Raw genomic sequence first — 14,062 nt, 5'->3', positions numbered from 1 at the left:
AGGTGAGAGAAGGATGAGAGGATGAGATTCAAGTGACAGAAGAAGAGAGAAGATGAAGTTGACGATAGAAAGAAAATTAGGATTAACGAGAGGTTGATTTGCATTTGTTCCATTGATGAAAAAGTTATAATGGTAAGATTATGGAAGTAGTAAATACAACCCGCCCCTTAAAATTAAATGCGCCAACTTGATTCCAAATATTGAAGAATTCAATTAACGCCAATGATAGCGTAAAGTTTTACACTTTCATTCAGTAATGTATTATAATAATAATGTGATAACACTGTTAAAAAAATTACACTTTTAAATAGTAATTACGATAGTTAGGCTTTTTAATAACATGGCAATAAAAGACTAGATGGTAGTATAAATATAATGTACGCAAACAATGCATTCAATAAATCCAATTTGCAAAGGCATGAAGGGGCACGTAATATCTCACAAGGAACAAATATACATTTACGGAAATTTAATTTGAATATCCAACAAAAGATCCGTTTATATAAAATGAACAAAAACCTTTAAACTATATTGCTAACAAACACGAGAGAAATTAAATCAAGAACATACACATCATCATCATTGAATAAGAGAAACCAACAAGCCCATTAACGGGGTACCCTTTTTCTACTCAGTATCTCCTGTTCTTTTAGTCGATGTTGGAATCTTGCCAGGCGAGCTTGAAGACTGACTAGGCTGGCTGCTTTGCGAGAAAGCACAAAACTTAACTGGGTTACGTAGTTGTCAATAAGACTCCCTGGCTGGTCCACTTCCGCCAATAGTTTCATTTCCTAAAAACCAAAAGTAATACAACATGAGCACCAACAAACAACTAGTCTACAAGTAGAAAATTTTAATTATCTTCCTACCATTATCAAAATATAAGTAGGATCAGAGAAAACAGCTACCAAAAGCTGCATCGCCTTTTATACCCAAAATAGGGGCAGTGGACAGTTAAATAAGCGAGATATTTAAATACCAAAATAACTCAACGACAATTTTTAAACAAATGTGACACTAATATTAATACAATAGGCTACAACTACTATAATTCAAATGCTCTTGAATACACGATAACAGAAGGTAAAAACATCATATCAGACCATTCCTAAAGACTTCAAGACCCTACCACCTTCCAGAAATTCATACACATGCATAACCTCCTTTGCGTCAATGTGCAACGGCTTGAAAATACTGAAAGTTGAAGGTTCAACATCTCATCTATATTAAAATTAATTGTTACATGAGCCTTAGGTAAATGTTCGGTTTCATGGTGTCTTCAGTATATAAACACGAACCTTAAAGAAAGGTAGTAATTTAAAGATTTAAAACTCCTCTATTTTCTCTATAATCACTGTAAAAAAACTCTACTAACTTAATTAGTGCAGTAGTTATCTGAAAATTTAAAAACTCTACTAACTTAATTCTATTCAACAAAATTTTAAATTAAAGAAACCAATTGACGCATGTCAACTGCAGTATGAAAACTCAAGCCCTAAAGGGACCTGTCAAAAAGCAATTAGAAATTGAATTTCACCGTTAATGAGAAGCAAAAGAAAAACTCATATTAACTCACTTCACGAACAATCTCCATTGTGTCCTCAATTTCTTTCCTATGAGCAGCAATTAGTGCTTCTTCCTCCTGCAGAAGTATAACAAAGAAATTTAACAGACACCATAAACAATTTTTACTGTCAACTGAAAACTGTTAAAGAGGGTAGTCCCAAATATTTGACAAACCTCAAGTATTGCACTGATATTCCCATCAGGAGTGTATTCAGTTTCAGACTGCCTGGATGCAGTGGTAACTGTGTTATAATTCCCTGTGCTCTGCTGCTTGGAGCCTGTACTGAAGTGATCAGAACCATTGGCATCCCTTTTTAGCCAGTTCACAGACCTTTCAGACTTCTCCTCCTTAGATCCTTTTCTGCGAGGGGGAGACACCTTTTGCAATTTCTCATCTGCATCATTTTGGGAATAAGAAGAGCTCATCTTTTGACTGGTAGAATCACTGTAAGAATTCTTCACTTCAAACCTGTCCCTGTCCATCGAGGCAGAAGCCAGACCTTTTTCCTCTCGCCCATTTAATAGATAACTTGAAGAAAAATTCGATGGTTGTTTGTCAACGTCAGCAGCAGAGCTGTACAAAGAATTTTCCTTTTCAATAACTTTCCTCCCCATATCCACTGTTTTCACCTCTTGACGTTGATCACTAAAATCCTCTGCACCAACACTAGCTGGAATGGATGATGTGGATAAAGCCTCCTTATTCATTTGTGGTACTGGATTCGGGGCCTGGTCCTTTCTAGGATTTCCACTTTTGGATAGACTTTTAACTCTGTTCACATTATAATGAAACAGTTAATATCTGCAAACATGCATGTGCAAGAAGAAAGGGACACCAGGTTATGAACATAAGCTTAAGTTCACAATAGGGGAACACGTACCGATCTGCATATCTCAAGGTATTAAGTGTGTGTTCACAAGACCCAGCATTTGGAGATATACAAGAGATCATAACAGTCTTTGAATTGCCAACAAAGGAGTCACGAAGCACTTCTGTAAGTTTGCTTCCACGAAAAGGAATATGGATCTGGTCATTGTCCAAAGCACGAATGCACTCCTTTAAAGCCAAAAGGCTCTTATTGATTTCTGCTCCTTCAATCCTATAGTTTGTACATGAAGTGTTACACAAAGAGATTTCTTACTATAAGACAAAATGCTTGATCTGAACAAGAAAAATTGCCACAAGGCAAGGATTGACGGAACTCAAGGAAGCAATGATCAACAAAACCATGTTTACAGTACTTATATTTTGGACAAGTAAACAAACAGCACAGTTGTAAATTTCACTTTTAATTATGAAGTACTCATGCAATATTATAATAATTAGTGCAAAGAAGCAATCACTCGGTTTATTTTAATAAATCTACTTTCAACTTTGAAAAACCACAGAACAATAACTCGAAACTTAAACAGAGATCCCAAAATGCATATGTACTAAACTGAAATTTCATTTTTATTAGAAGTTCACAACAATATCAGACGTAAATACAGTAGCTACAAAGTAAAGCTTTTACGAAGTTCACATTCAACCAGCAATACTACTTAGTGAAAGAAACCAGAACAATTAGCTGGTTTCATTTACATTTCCTAACTAGAAGGGTTTATATTTCCAACTGCTATTCTCTTTTTTAGAAGTGTGAAGGCAGAGAGAGAGTAAAACAAACTAAAAGGAAAACAAAAGGAAGCTCTTATCAACACTTCGGTATAGATTTACAATAATGACCATGTTTAATATTATGCTGGTATTCTCCCAAATATTCGGAGTATGTGCAAAAGTTTTTCTAATGAAATTGGAAAAATGAGGTTCTCAACCAAAATCTCAACATGCATAGGACATTATAGAATCCCTTGCCCGTAGTTGGTTTTTGCAGAGCAGATAATATAAATGAAAAAGTACCTAGTCTGACGATCATTGTCAGTAGTGTCAGCACCTCTTTCACTTCCAGCAAGATCAATAAAGGAAATCTTCCCCACAACCTTTCCACTTTTTGCCTCATTTCCATCATTGTTCCGCCTGCTCTCCTTTACCTCATTGTGCCTCTTTACAACCAGTTGTAAGATAGCATGTGACCTGGAGGACTCCTCATTCGCACCAGTGGATCCTGTACTTCTTGCTGCATTCCCCTTTTCAATGAATTCTTTGACAATCTGTACATCAGAAACTTCAAATTCTTGCAAACCTACAATGCAAACTTGCTGCCGTCCATCTTCTCTCATGCAGAGTTTCCTATTCATAGAGTAACAAAAACAGCCACTTAGAAATCACCCCCCAAAAAAAAGGCCATAAAATTCATGTTTGATATATGTTGAAGTTAGAGCTGCTTGGAAAAATTCATATATATACACTGAAAGTAACACTCAACAGCTGAGATTTGATCCAAAAGTCATGCTTTTAGTGGAATGAGCATCATGCTGCTTGATACAAACATTAAAAACACAATCTTCTAGTTAAGGCCCAGAACCCAGATGACAAATACAAAGCATTAATGCCAAAGGAAAACTTAATACCAGAAGGATAACTGGCAGCGCAGCACCATTATCATATACCTTCAAACTAATACAATGATAAAACTGGTTCAGATATGAAAGAGAGAATGAAGAAAAGGAAATAGAATTTTATTGATGAGATTTTCCTCAACCCCGGATCGACGGAGAACCCAGATTAGGAAGAGAAAGAATGGTTTGAAAACTGTTTCCTTCAGCTGTTTGAGTGCCTAACTCCGACTCACTTTCAATTACAAGTTTACAACCGAATACCCTCTCCTCTCTCCCTCCATCCCCTTATATCCTACTTCCGACAATTTTTTTAGAGTAATATCCCCCAATATCAATCGACACTAACTACTAAAAGGGCAACCTGGTGCAGAGCAGGGTTTAGGGGAAGGGTCTACAATAGGTAGTTTTACCTTGCAGTTGCTAGAGGCTGATTACATGATTCAAACTGTGACCTCCGAGTCACAAGGCAACAACACCACCCATTGTGCCAAGGCTCCCTTCAATTAAGATTAACTATTATATCTACAGCACCAGCTTTACATATCCTGAATGATCCTCCTGACTCAGGTCGTAAATAAGAATATCATCAAAACATACTAGGACGAACTTCTTGGAAAAATAGTCAAAGCACCTCTTTCATAAGGGCTTGGAATATGGATGGAGCATTGGCTAACCCAAAATGCATCACTACAAAATTATAATGCCCATAGTGAGCATGAAAAGCAGTATTCGGGAAATACCCTCATCCTTCATCTAGATTTGGTGGAATCTTGATTTCAAATTAGGCTTAGAAAAAATAGCGGTACCTTCTAGCTCATTTAGTAGTTCATCAACAAGAGGAATTTGTTCACTAGAATGAAAGAGGAATTTGTTCATTTAGTACCTTCTAGCTTGGAATAGGGAATTTGTTCAGGACTGTGATTTTGTTTAAAACCTTATAATCCACACAAAACCTCCAACTTCCATCATTTCTCTTCACTAGAATGATAGGGCTTGAATATGGACTCACATTGGGTCTAATTATTTCTACAGCCAACATATCATCCACCAATTTTCTATTTTAGCTTTCTGATAATGTAGGTACTTGTAGGGTAGTAATTTGGAAGTCTCAAATGCTCCTTCAACGCAATAGGTTTGCAGGTAACGGATACACCTTGTGATTCCTTGAAAACATCATCAAAATGCATTAAAACATCCCTGGTTCTATTGCCTCTCCCACTAACTCCATCTCAAAACTCCCTTGATTAAGTTGATTCTCCTTTCAAAGTTAAGGTCCCATTTTCCATTGGAATTTTCATGGTTACCTCCTTGAAGTTGGACCTTCTCTCTCCCAAATTGGACAAACATTCCATGCCCAGCACCACATCTACTATTCCTAATTCAAAAATAAAGAAATTCTATTGCACCTCCCCAACCCTATAGTAACAAATTCATATGAGAACAAACCCCCGTTGGATCTTAAGCCCTTCTCACACCTCCAATTGGTAAGTTGGAGTTGTTGTGATGGGCCAACTTCAACTCTCTCACTAAGGCTGCTAATACGAAATTATGGGATGCCCCATAACGAATTAAAACTTGACCTTCCTTCCGGCCACCTCTCCCCACATCTTAAAGGGATTTCTTGGGAGTCAATCCCCAGATGCTTACAGGGCTAACCATAAAGCCTTATGGTCTAATTCCTCTTGATCTTGCAGCAGCCCTTCACCTTCTTTTTCCTCTGTCTTGCAACATGATCTTTGTAACGCGCGACAACTTGCAAGGATCAATGACTGTCTCCACAAACTAACACGAGACTTTTCAGTGTGCTTTGTCCTCACTCACACACTTCTTCGAAAAACTTCCCAGGAGGTCACCCATCCCAGAATTGCTCCAAGTTAAGCACACTTAACTATGGAGTTCTTCCGTTCCAGGTTAACGAAAAGTAGATGTATCTTGTTAGTATAGGTAGTACCAATTAATTCTTATAAGCTATCCCCAACTGTACCGTCCCATACCAGCATAGTCTTTAGAATCCCTATCTTTCGGGTGTTGATTCAATTCATTCATGTACCCCTCCGCTAGATGCCAGGAGCCGCTCCTTGTTCAAGCCTCTTTTGCACCAACGATCACTTCTCACCCTTGTCAACCACCAGAATATTACAATCTTGCCCCTACTTCTCATTATATCTAAAGCACATACCCACTTTATCTTACCTTGCAATTTTGCATCAGATAGTATCCTCTTTATTTCTTGAAGCCCCACTAGTCAATCGTTCACAGAATTGCCTTCCTTGCTTACATGCTGAGGGGGTTGGCCTCATCCCAACCTCAAAGGCATCTGCTTCAGATGAGGGATATCTTCTATATGAGGTTCCTCTCCTGCTGTCCTTCTCACCTTCTCCCTTGTCTAGTGCCCTATTCTTGTCATTAATTCTTTGGGCATAATCCATCAATTCTGGAAAGGTGCTTATTAGGTATAACTTCAATTCTGCCCTAATCTCCTCTTTTAAGTCTTCTCAAGAAAACCCGTTTAAGGTACTCAAGGTCGGTACCGCATAGGGGGTTGGCATATAAATTGATTTGCTTTTTGTACCCATTTATCTGAACCTCTTCTTTTAGGCCTAAGAATAATTCATAGGGATTCTACAACATAGAGGGTTGAAACCTCCTAATCACCATTGTTGAATTCTATCCCAAGAAGGACAGACTCTGCGCACATAATTCCCAGCCCGGGAACCAAGATAAAGCCCGACACTCCATGTCCACCTCTATTACTAGTAATCTCTCGCTGTCTACTACCCCTTAACTTTGAAATATCGTCCTCCCCCCAAAGTAGAGGGAGTTCAAGCTTTCTCCATTGGTCCTCCCTAGCTTTTGTTCTGACTCCCAATCTTGGCCCTTTAATTGACATGGGGTATTCGCTTTGTCCATTGTGCCCAGCACCCATTGCTTTACTTCCTCCAGATGGGTTTGTGATACCCCTGCCAGCATATCTTCAAGCTCCTTGGTTTTTGAAATTCCCAACCCTTCCTGCTTGGATTAGGTCCTTTTCCAAGCTCTTCATCAATGCTTTGAAACTGCTGCCCAAGAATTCCAATTGCGACTCCATCATGATGTGCACCATGAAAGAACCCGCTAAATTGGGAGGTCTGATACCAGTTCATAAAACTGGTTTAGGTATGATAGAAAGAATGAAGAAAAAGCAATAGGATTTTAATGATGAGATATTCCTTAGCCCCAGTTCAAGGGAGAACCCCGGTTAGGAAGAGGAAGAATGATTACATAGTTGTTCCCTTTAGGTTAGTGAGAGCCTAACCTCTCCTACTCACATTCAATTACAACCGGATACCCTCTCCTCAATCCCTCCTTCTCCTTATATCCTACTTCCGACAATTCTGTTAGAGGAATATCCCCCAATATCAATTAACACTAACTATTATATCTACCATGTCAATTGGACTCTAACTACATCTACTATTCTTGACTAACAGGGGTTGGCCCAACTAGATCAATTGGGCACATCCATATTTTTTCTTACTTACACTTTCTTAATTGGGGTTCTGCTACTAACATACACCCAACGTTATACACACACAGAGACAAACACACACATCTATAAGAAAGAAATACTCACTTTCTGTCACTAAGAAGATCAAAAAGCTTTCCACCATATATCTCAAAGTAGCTAAGCCACAATTTAAATTTTTGATTTCGGTAAACTGGCTGATGCAACTGTCTAACAAGGTCTTCTGCAGCTCTGAGTGGTAATGGTTGCATTGTGTATGTTTTTCCACTTCCTGAAAGCAAAGCACTATTTGCATCACAATAACGAATGAAAATGATGGAACAGCTATACAAGGGTAAAGCAGCAGCCATGGAACATGAATGAACAAACTTATTTGGTGCCAACAATTGAAATTCTGCTTCATTGAAAAGGGAAGTATAGTATATCCAGAATAAAGCAGTTTGATTCATTTTAAACCCCATCAATTATTTGCATAATTTCATCTACCACATGTACTAAATATCATCTTTGTCTAGGCTTAGGCCATCAATAGACTCCAACTCTCGCCAGTTGCTAAAAATGAATATGTTATGATAATTTGAGATGTTAAATATTTTGGCTCATATTTCACAAAATTGCCAGGAACTACACAAGTAAGAAAAGGAAAAGAACTGAATCCCTATCCTCTTCTTTTCTAACAGGGCCCTGTCAATATGTTCAGCTACTGACAGTATCAAGAACCATCTACAACTACTTAAATATATAAACAAACCAGTAAATGAAAAAAAGGAAAAAAAACAAGCACATACATTGAGAATATTGAAAAACCTAAAAAGGTTTGGAATGTGATTGGATGATGCTTATCATTTGAACAGGTATGATATGAACAGGGAACAATAAATTTCTCACCTGTCTGACCATAAGCAAAACAGGTTGCTTTTGTCCTCACAAAAATTGTAGGAATAATTGGTTCTACTGTGACTCGATATACCTGTTATTGAAAAGCAACCATGCCTTTGATTAACAACTCAAGACCAAGACAGAGGCAAGCAATCACTTCCATAAATACCAAATAACCAAAACAACAACAAACAAGCCAAAATGACAATGTCAAATCTATTGAAGCAAAAAGTATATTAAATTAAATAAACAGCAAAAAAAATTCAATGTTTGATAAGGAGCTGCCTTACTTCATCATTGGTAACATTCTCATCAAGAACTGCGTCAAAACAAAACTCATGCTTCTCCACATAAGCTGTCAAATCAACCTTTACATGATAGAACAAAAAATTAGATCTTTGAAAAGCAAATACAAATAAGAATGGAAAATTCAAGATAGAACTCAATATTGAGTAAGCAATAATCAACCTTTGAACCGATATAGTTATAAATGGAAAATATAGTGCTTCAGTCCGACATAAACAAACCTTTAGTTTGGGTTCATGGACTGTCAAATATGCATTGTCATATACATTTACAATATCATCCTCCTTCTTAGCGAGCTCCTTCTTATTTAAAGGTCTTTTGCGTACCTAACACATGCATTGAAAAGCAAATTTTCTCAAAAATTTGTTGTAGTAATAATAATTATAAGTCTCCCTCATATGTTAATGAATCTAAAATTACATGCTAATTCAAGACAAATGAAGTAGTTCAAAATGCTTCAGTGAATTATCATGTAGGAATTAATAATCAAAGATGCATTTTACTCTTAACTTTCTTTTCTGAATGATGATTATTTTAGTGAATTCATCCATTAGTTGGGGGAAAATGACAAGTAGAATTGGTGGTGTTATTGCTTGCTGCTGGAACACTAAAACATCAAAAGAACAAAGAATAGAATTCAAAAACCCAATATGTACTACAATCTCAGCATAGGAAAATCATATCTTTTTACATGTTTTAACATGCAAGTACGAAGCTATTCATGTATGTATAGATTATTTATATCTATAAAACGTTGACATACCACAACTTTAATCTTCGCAACATTATTTTCTCTTGAATTACTGTCTTTTTCATTCATAGGTAAAAAAAGTGATGCATCAGCATCTGCTTCTCCTCTATCCTGCTTGCTGCTAATTGGATTGAAGTCATCTTCAAAACTTCGGGTACCTCCAGGCATAAAGGGTGATGGCTCAAAGGGTTCTGAAATAACATGCTGAACAGAGGAAAGAAATCAGAGCCAATAAAACATGTGCAGGCAAAAATACTTGTACTACACGAAAGTTATGGAAAATGCAACAATATAAGGGATCGATGAGAAAAAACGTGCACAATCATAAAGTAACAAAGTTGAAAAATAATTGTAGTAGGTTAAAGGTTTCGGACATTCATCCCAAGATTATTGTCTAAAATAGCTGCTTATACAACAGACATTTTTCGCCATCACCAAAACAAACAGTTGTATAAGATGGTATAAAAAGTTACTAATATTTTCATGACAACTAATAATAATACAGGGATAATCTACTCTGATACAAAGAAGACAACTTTACTTGTAGAATATAAACTGTATAAAGGAATCAAACTGCATACATCTGGTTTAATTAACTGAAAAGGCAACTACCATATAGTGAATCATACCTCAGACAAAAGCTCTGTATCATCCATAGCATGAAGATCCAAAAGCCCAGCACCGAAATCCCCTCTGAACTCAGGAGAATAAAACCCATCCGATACAGTCACTCCACCTAAAGTTTGGGCAGTGGGCGTATATGGCTCTGAACCAGATTCCCCATTAAAATTGAGGTTTCTCATTAACTTAAAAAGCCTCTGCTTTTCTTCTGCAGACTGTGCTCCATAACCCTATGACAATATCATGTTCATCTAAGTCATCCCATAGACTACCATTACATACAATAACAGAGAAAGTGAGAAACATAAACAAAATTTAGCATGTTCCACCAATACTAATCGCAAAGTCAATGTAATCTTTTAACAAAATATAGAAGGTAGACATTATTATCCCTCAAATTACAGGACTGCCCAAACTTCAAAGAGTGACATATGAGGGGGGGAATTAATTAGATTGACAATTCTTTAAGCCAGGGAACAATTGACAAGTTAATTACAAATGAGAACCTAAAAGAGTTGCTATCAATATTCTATGGAAGAGAGGTGGGAATACCTGCATGAGAAGATTGGGGAGAAGGCGTTGATCGATAGCGGTGGAAGCCAATGGAGAGGCCAGATGCTGCAAGCCGGCAGACTGCAACCAGCGCGCCATGACGGCATCGCCGGCATCGGTGGCAGGCCCTGCTGCATTGTGCAGGGCTCCAGTGCCGGCGTGGTCATACAGAGCAGTGGCGGCAGCATTGCTCTGCTGCATCTGGCCACCCATGTGGCGCTGCGAGCGTCGTTGGGGCGCCAATTTTCAAGATCTGTTTACACACGCTTCGGACAAATATACACACGTTGGAATTTGAAACCATCATCACCATAATAATAACGACCAAAAAACCTAAAAAAAGAAAGAAAGATAAGACCACAAATGATCCAAACAAACAAGGAATACTCACGATGAGGGGAGAATTCGAAGCCGAAGAAGAACATGAAAGTGAGGAGTGAAAGGACGGAATCCAAAATCAGCGAAACCTGGAATTCAAGTGAATCGAGTTATTGGAGAATCAAGAATGCATCGACGCAGTCGAGAATCGAGATCCGCTCTGTGAAATGATAATCGGCAATGTCGGATTGCGATTCAGATCTGGAAAGTGGTCGCAAAAACAAAAGCAAAACCTCAAAACGATTGAAAAGCGTTGCTTCGAATTTTCCTTTTCCTTTGTTCTTGTGTGTGCCTCTCAGTGAAGAAAATGGGTTTGGCAATGATGATGGCAGAAGAGGAGAGAGAAACACGAGAGAGATAGAGAGAGAGTGTAGCGTCGACGATATGATATACTTCCGTGAACGACAAAGGTATCTGTCAACGAAAAAAATTTAGATAAGAATCAAATAATAATATATTATTTTCAAATATTATTAAAACGGCTATTACGAAATCGAGTATTCTCCAATAGGACTAATATGCCCTCGTACTTCCCTGTAAATTTCGCCCAACAAATCAAGACTCAAGATAACCGGCTCATAAACATCACATTATACCAAATGGCCCGAGCAGTTTAAAAAAAAAAAAATAACCTTGGGTTCCTATTTATTTAAAAAAATTATTCTCCACAAAAAAAATTATTAAATAAGAATATAAGTTATAATATGTTAAAAATTAAAAATAATTAGTATTTTTTAAAATGATGGATAAAAATATCAATATTATTTTAATTATTTAAAATATGTTATTAAGGTATATGTTAACAAAATACAAAATATTTTATATATTACTCTGTTCTTATATTTTAAAATAATATAGATCAAAATTCAAAATATTTATTTATGGAGTAAGGATATTCTAACTACCAAAATTTTTTACTACTGACTTATTACCCATCACATCACCATTGGATCAAAGAGAGAGAATGTTAAAAAGTTTTTAAAGAGAGAGAAAATAATAATCTAATGATGATTAGAGAGGTAGTAAGTTGGTAGTAAAAATTTTTAGTAGTGAGAATATCCTCCTCTTATTTATGACGAGGATATCTTGCATTAATATAAGTTATATTATAAATTTTAGCCACATTTCTAAATTTTAGCCATTGTTCTAGTTTTTTATTTATATGAACTAGTGAATTAATAAAAAAATGAGTTTAAAATTTTATTTTTATACTGATATAAAAATAACCCACTCCATTTATTTAATAACTGATGATTAAATTGATGTATTTTAATAAACTATCCATTATATTTCATTTATCTAATTTTTGAGTTAATTGACACTAATTTTTTTTTTTGGTAATCGACACTAAATTTATTTATGAGACTCTAAGTTTCGTTATTCTCATTAAGAGTCTGTTTTGGATGAGTTTTCTTTTTTTAGTCTTAAAGAGTTTTTTTTTTCAAAAAATAAAAATTCTACTATAAAATCCGTTTGAATGTTGGCTTTAGAAAAAATAAAAGTCACAAAAAAAAAGATAAAAATCTGCTTTTTTTTTTTAATTAAAAATTTTAGCTTCTAAAAAAATAAAGTTAAAAGTCAAATACTTTTTTTTTTCAAAACACAAATAGCTTTAACTTTTGTAAAAAATATTTTCAAAATAAACAAGATATGAAAAGTTTTTTTCTTTTAACAAGTCCGTCCGAACTGTCCAAAATGATACTAAATTTCTTTTCAAACTGCAATGAAGTATAATGAAGGAGTAGTCTAAAATTGACTTCTTAAGACGTTTTAAAATAAATACATGTAAAAAAGCTCTAGTTTTTTTCGTACAAAAAAAAGGGCCTAATTTTCTTATATGGTTGGCAAGTCAATGTAAATTGTTGGCTATTTCAAGGTCAATTAATTAACACAATTTTTTTATCCTCTAGTTTAAATATTTGATTATGAGAAATTGAGTGGGCAATCCAATGTTCTGTCCATGTCTTCTCCCGGACGGCATTTTATGTTCAAGCTTTGATATGGTTAACAAGTTAACGTACCTTCACCTCTTCACTTTCGTTGACGTCCCCGCCAACAAATATACTAATTATAAATTTAGCCAGGTTGCTTTTCTTTATATATTTCCTATATATATACCAGGAATATATTTTTCATAATTTTATCTCATGCACATGCAAAAAATGGATGAGATCTGTTTTTTCTTTTTTTCTTTTTTGTTTAATGGGTCTCACACATTTTTTTTATGAATTATAAGTAGGGGTGAAAGTGGGCTGGACTGGGTCAAACTTTGTCCTGAAAAGTCCAAGTCTACGCCAAAATTTTTTAATTTGTCCTGACCCAAGACTGATACGAGTCTAATTGTTAATCTGGCTTGGCCCATTTATAAAAAAATTAATGGTCTGGTTTAACCTATTAGCCTATTAATTTTTAACTTCCAAGCAGAACCATAAATCAACTTTACAAAATACTCAAATTCCGTTGCTAAACCAAAAATCATAATTTTAACGTCCAAATAGAATTATGAATCACAAGAAAACTCATACAATCTGCATTTAAGTCACTTTCAAAATCAAAATGCTCAAACTAAATAACATACATTTCATCAGATCTAACAAACAAATCCATACTATGTAAATTAAAATAACTACATGAATCTAACAAACACATCATGATGCTTGTAGTAAGTATAACCTCTCCCAAAAATCTTTTGATATACATACACACAACTTAACATGCTGAGATCTTGGTTCCTCTTACATAAGAAATAAAGTCAGATTCCTATTAAAATATAATCGAATATAATTAAGTTATAAATAATTGCAATTGATTAAATTTATATCTTTTGTTTTTCTTTTCAAGGCATACTCATTCTATTTTATTTTATTTAAAATAAATAGTACAATATAGGCCGGCCTGTAGGCTTATAGGCCAGGCCTTGTGAAAGTGGGCATATGACCTTTTTATTAAACAAGTTTTTTCAAGATCCAAGCTTGACCTATTTTACGAAATATACTAGGTCAGGTCTG

The 14,062-nt window shown here is 35.6% G+C and overlaps 1 protein-coding gene across 2 annotated transcripts; it reads right to left on the bottom strand.

The window, feature by feature from the left end:
* Nucleotides 1–433: 433 nt before the first annotated feature.
* LOC133294445 (kinesin-like protein KIN-13A) lies at nt 434–11,437 on the bottom strand. Of its 2 annotated transcripts, none has more exons than XM_061493098.1 (13): nt 11,068–11,437; nt 10,677–10,942; nt 10,133–10,354; nt 9,516–9,707; nt 8,974–9,078; nt 8,737–8,814; nt 8,456–8,537; nt 7,676–7,838; nt 3,464–3,793; nt 2,448–2,666; nt 1,741–2,338; nt 1,577–1,642; nt 434–791 (listed from the first exon to the last, which is right to left on the bottom strand). In XM_061493098.1, the coding sequence occupies exons 2-13, from the start codon at nt 10,887–10,889 to the stop codon at nt 609–611; spliced, it is 2,451 nt and encodes an 816-aa protein (XP_061349082.1). In that variant the 5' UTR covers nt 10,890–10,942; nt 11,068–11,437; the 3' UTR covers nt 434–608. The 2 variants fall into 2 exon arrangements, with proteins under 2 accessions (XP_061349082.1, XP_061349083.1); XM_061493099.1 differs by having other exon boundaries at nt 10,677–11,009; nt 11,144–11,437.
* Between the last annotated feature and the right edge of the window lie 2,625 nt (nt 11,438–14,062).

The sequence above is a fragment of the Gastrolobium bilobum genome, unplaced genomic scaffold (assembly GCF_033153095.1).
Source record: "Gastrolobium bilobum isolate Gb01-03AN ecotype WA unplaced genomic scaffold, APGP_CSIRO_Gbil_v1 utg5188, whole genome shotgun sequence".
In the NCBI taxonomy this organism is placed as follows: Eukaryota; Viridiplantae; Streptophyta; class Magnoliopsida; order Fabales; family Fabaceae; genus Gastrolobium; species Gastrolobium bilobum.
Note: the sequence above shows the minus strand (reverse complement) of the source record. Positions and strands in the feature narration are given on the sequence as shown.

Excerpts from the sequence above, each read along its gene's own strand:
- LOC133294445 (XM_061493098.1), bottom strand. The coding sequence starts at position 10,889 with ATGGGTGGCCAGATGCAGCAGAGCAATGCTGCCGCCACTGCTCTGTAT. Across the intron at positions 7,839-8,455 it reads TTTTGCTTATGGTCAGACAG|GAAGTGGAAAAACATACACA; the intron begins GTGAGAAATTTA and ends CTTTGCTTTCAG. Across the intron at positions 1,643-1,740 it reads ATATCAGTGCAATACTTGAG|GAGGAAGAAGCACTAATTGC; the intron begins GTTTGTCAAATA and ends ATACTTCTGCAG.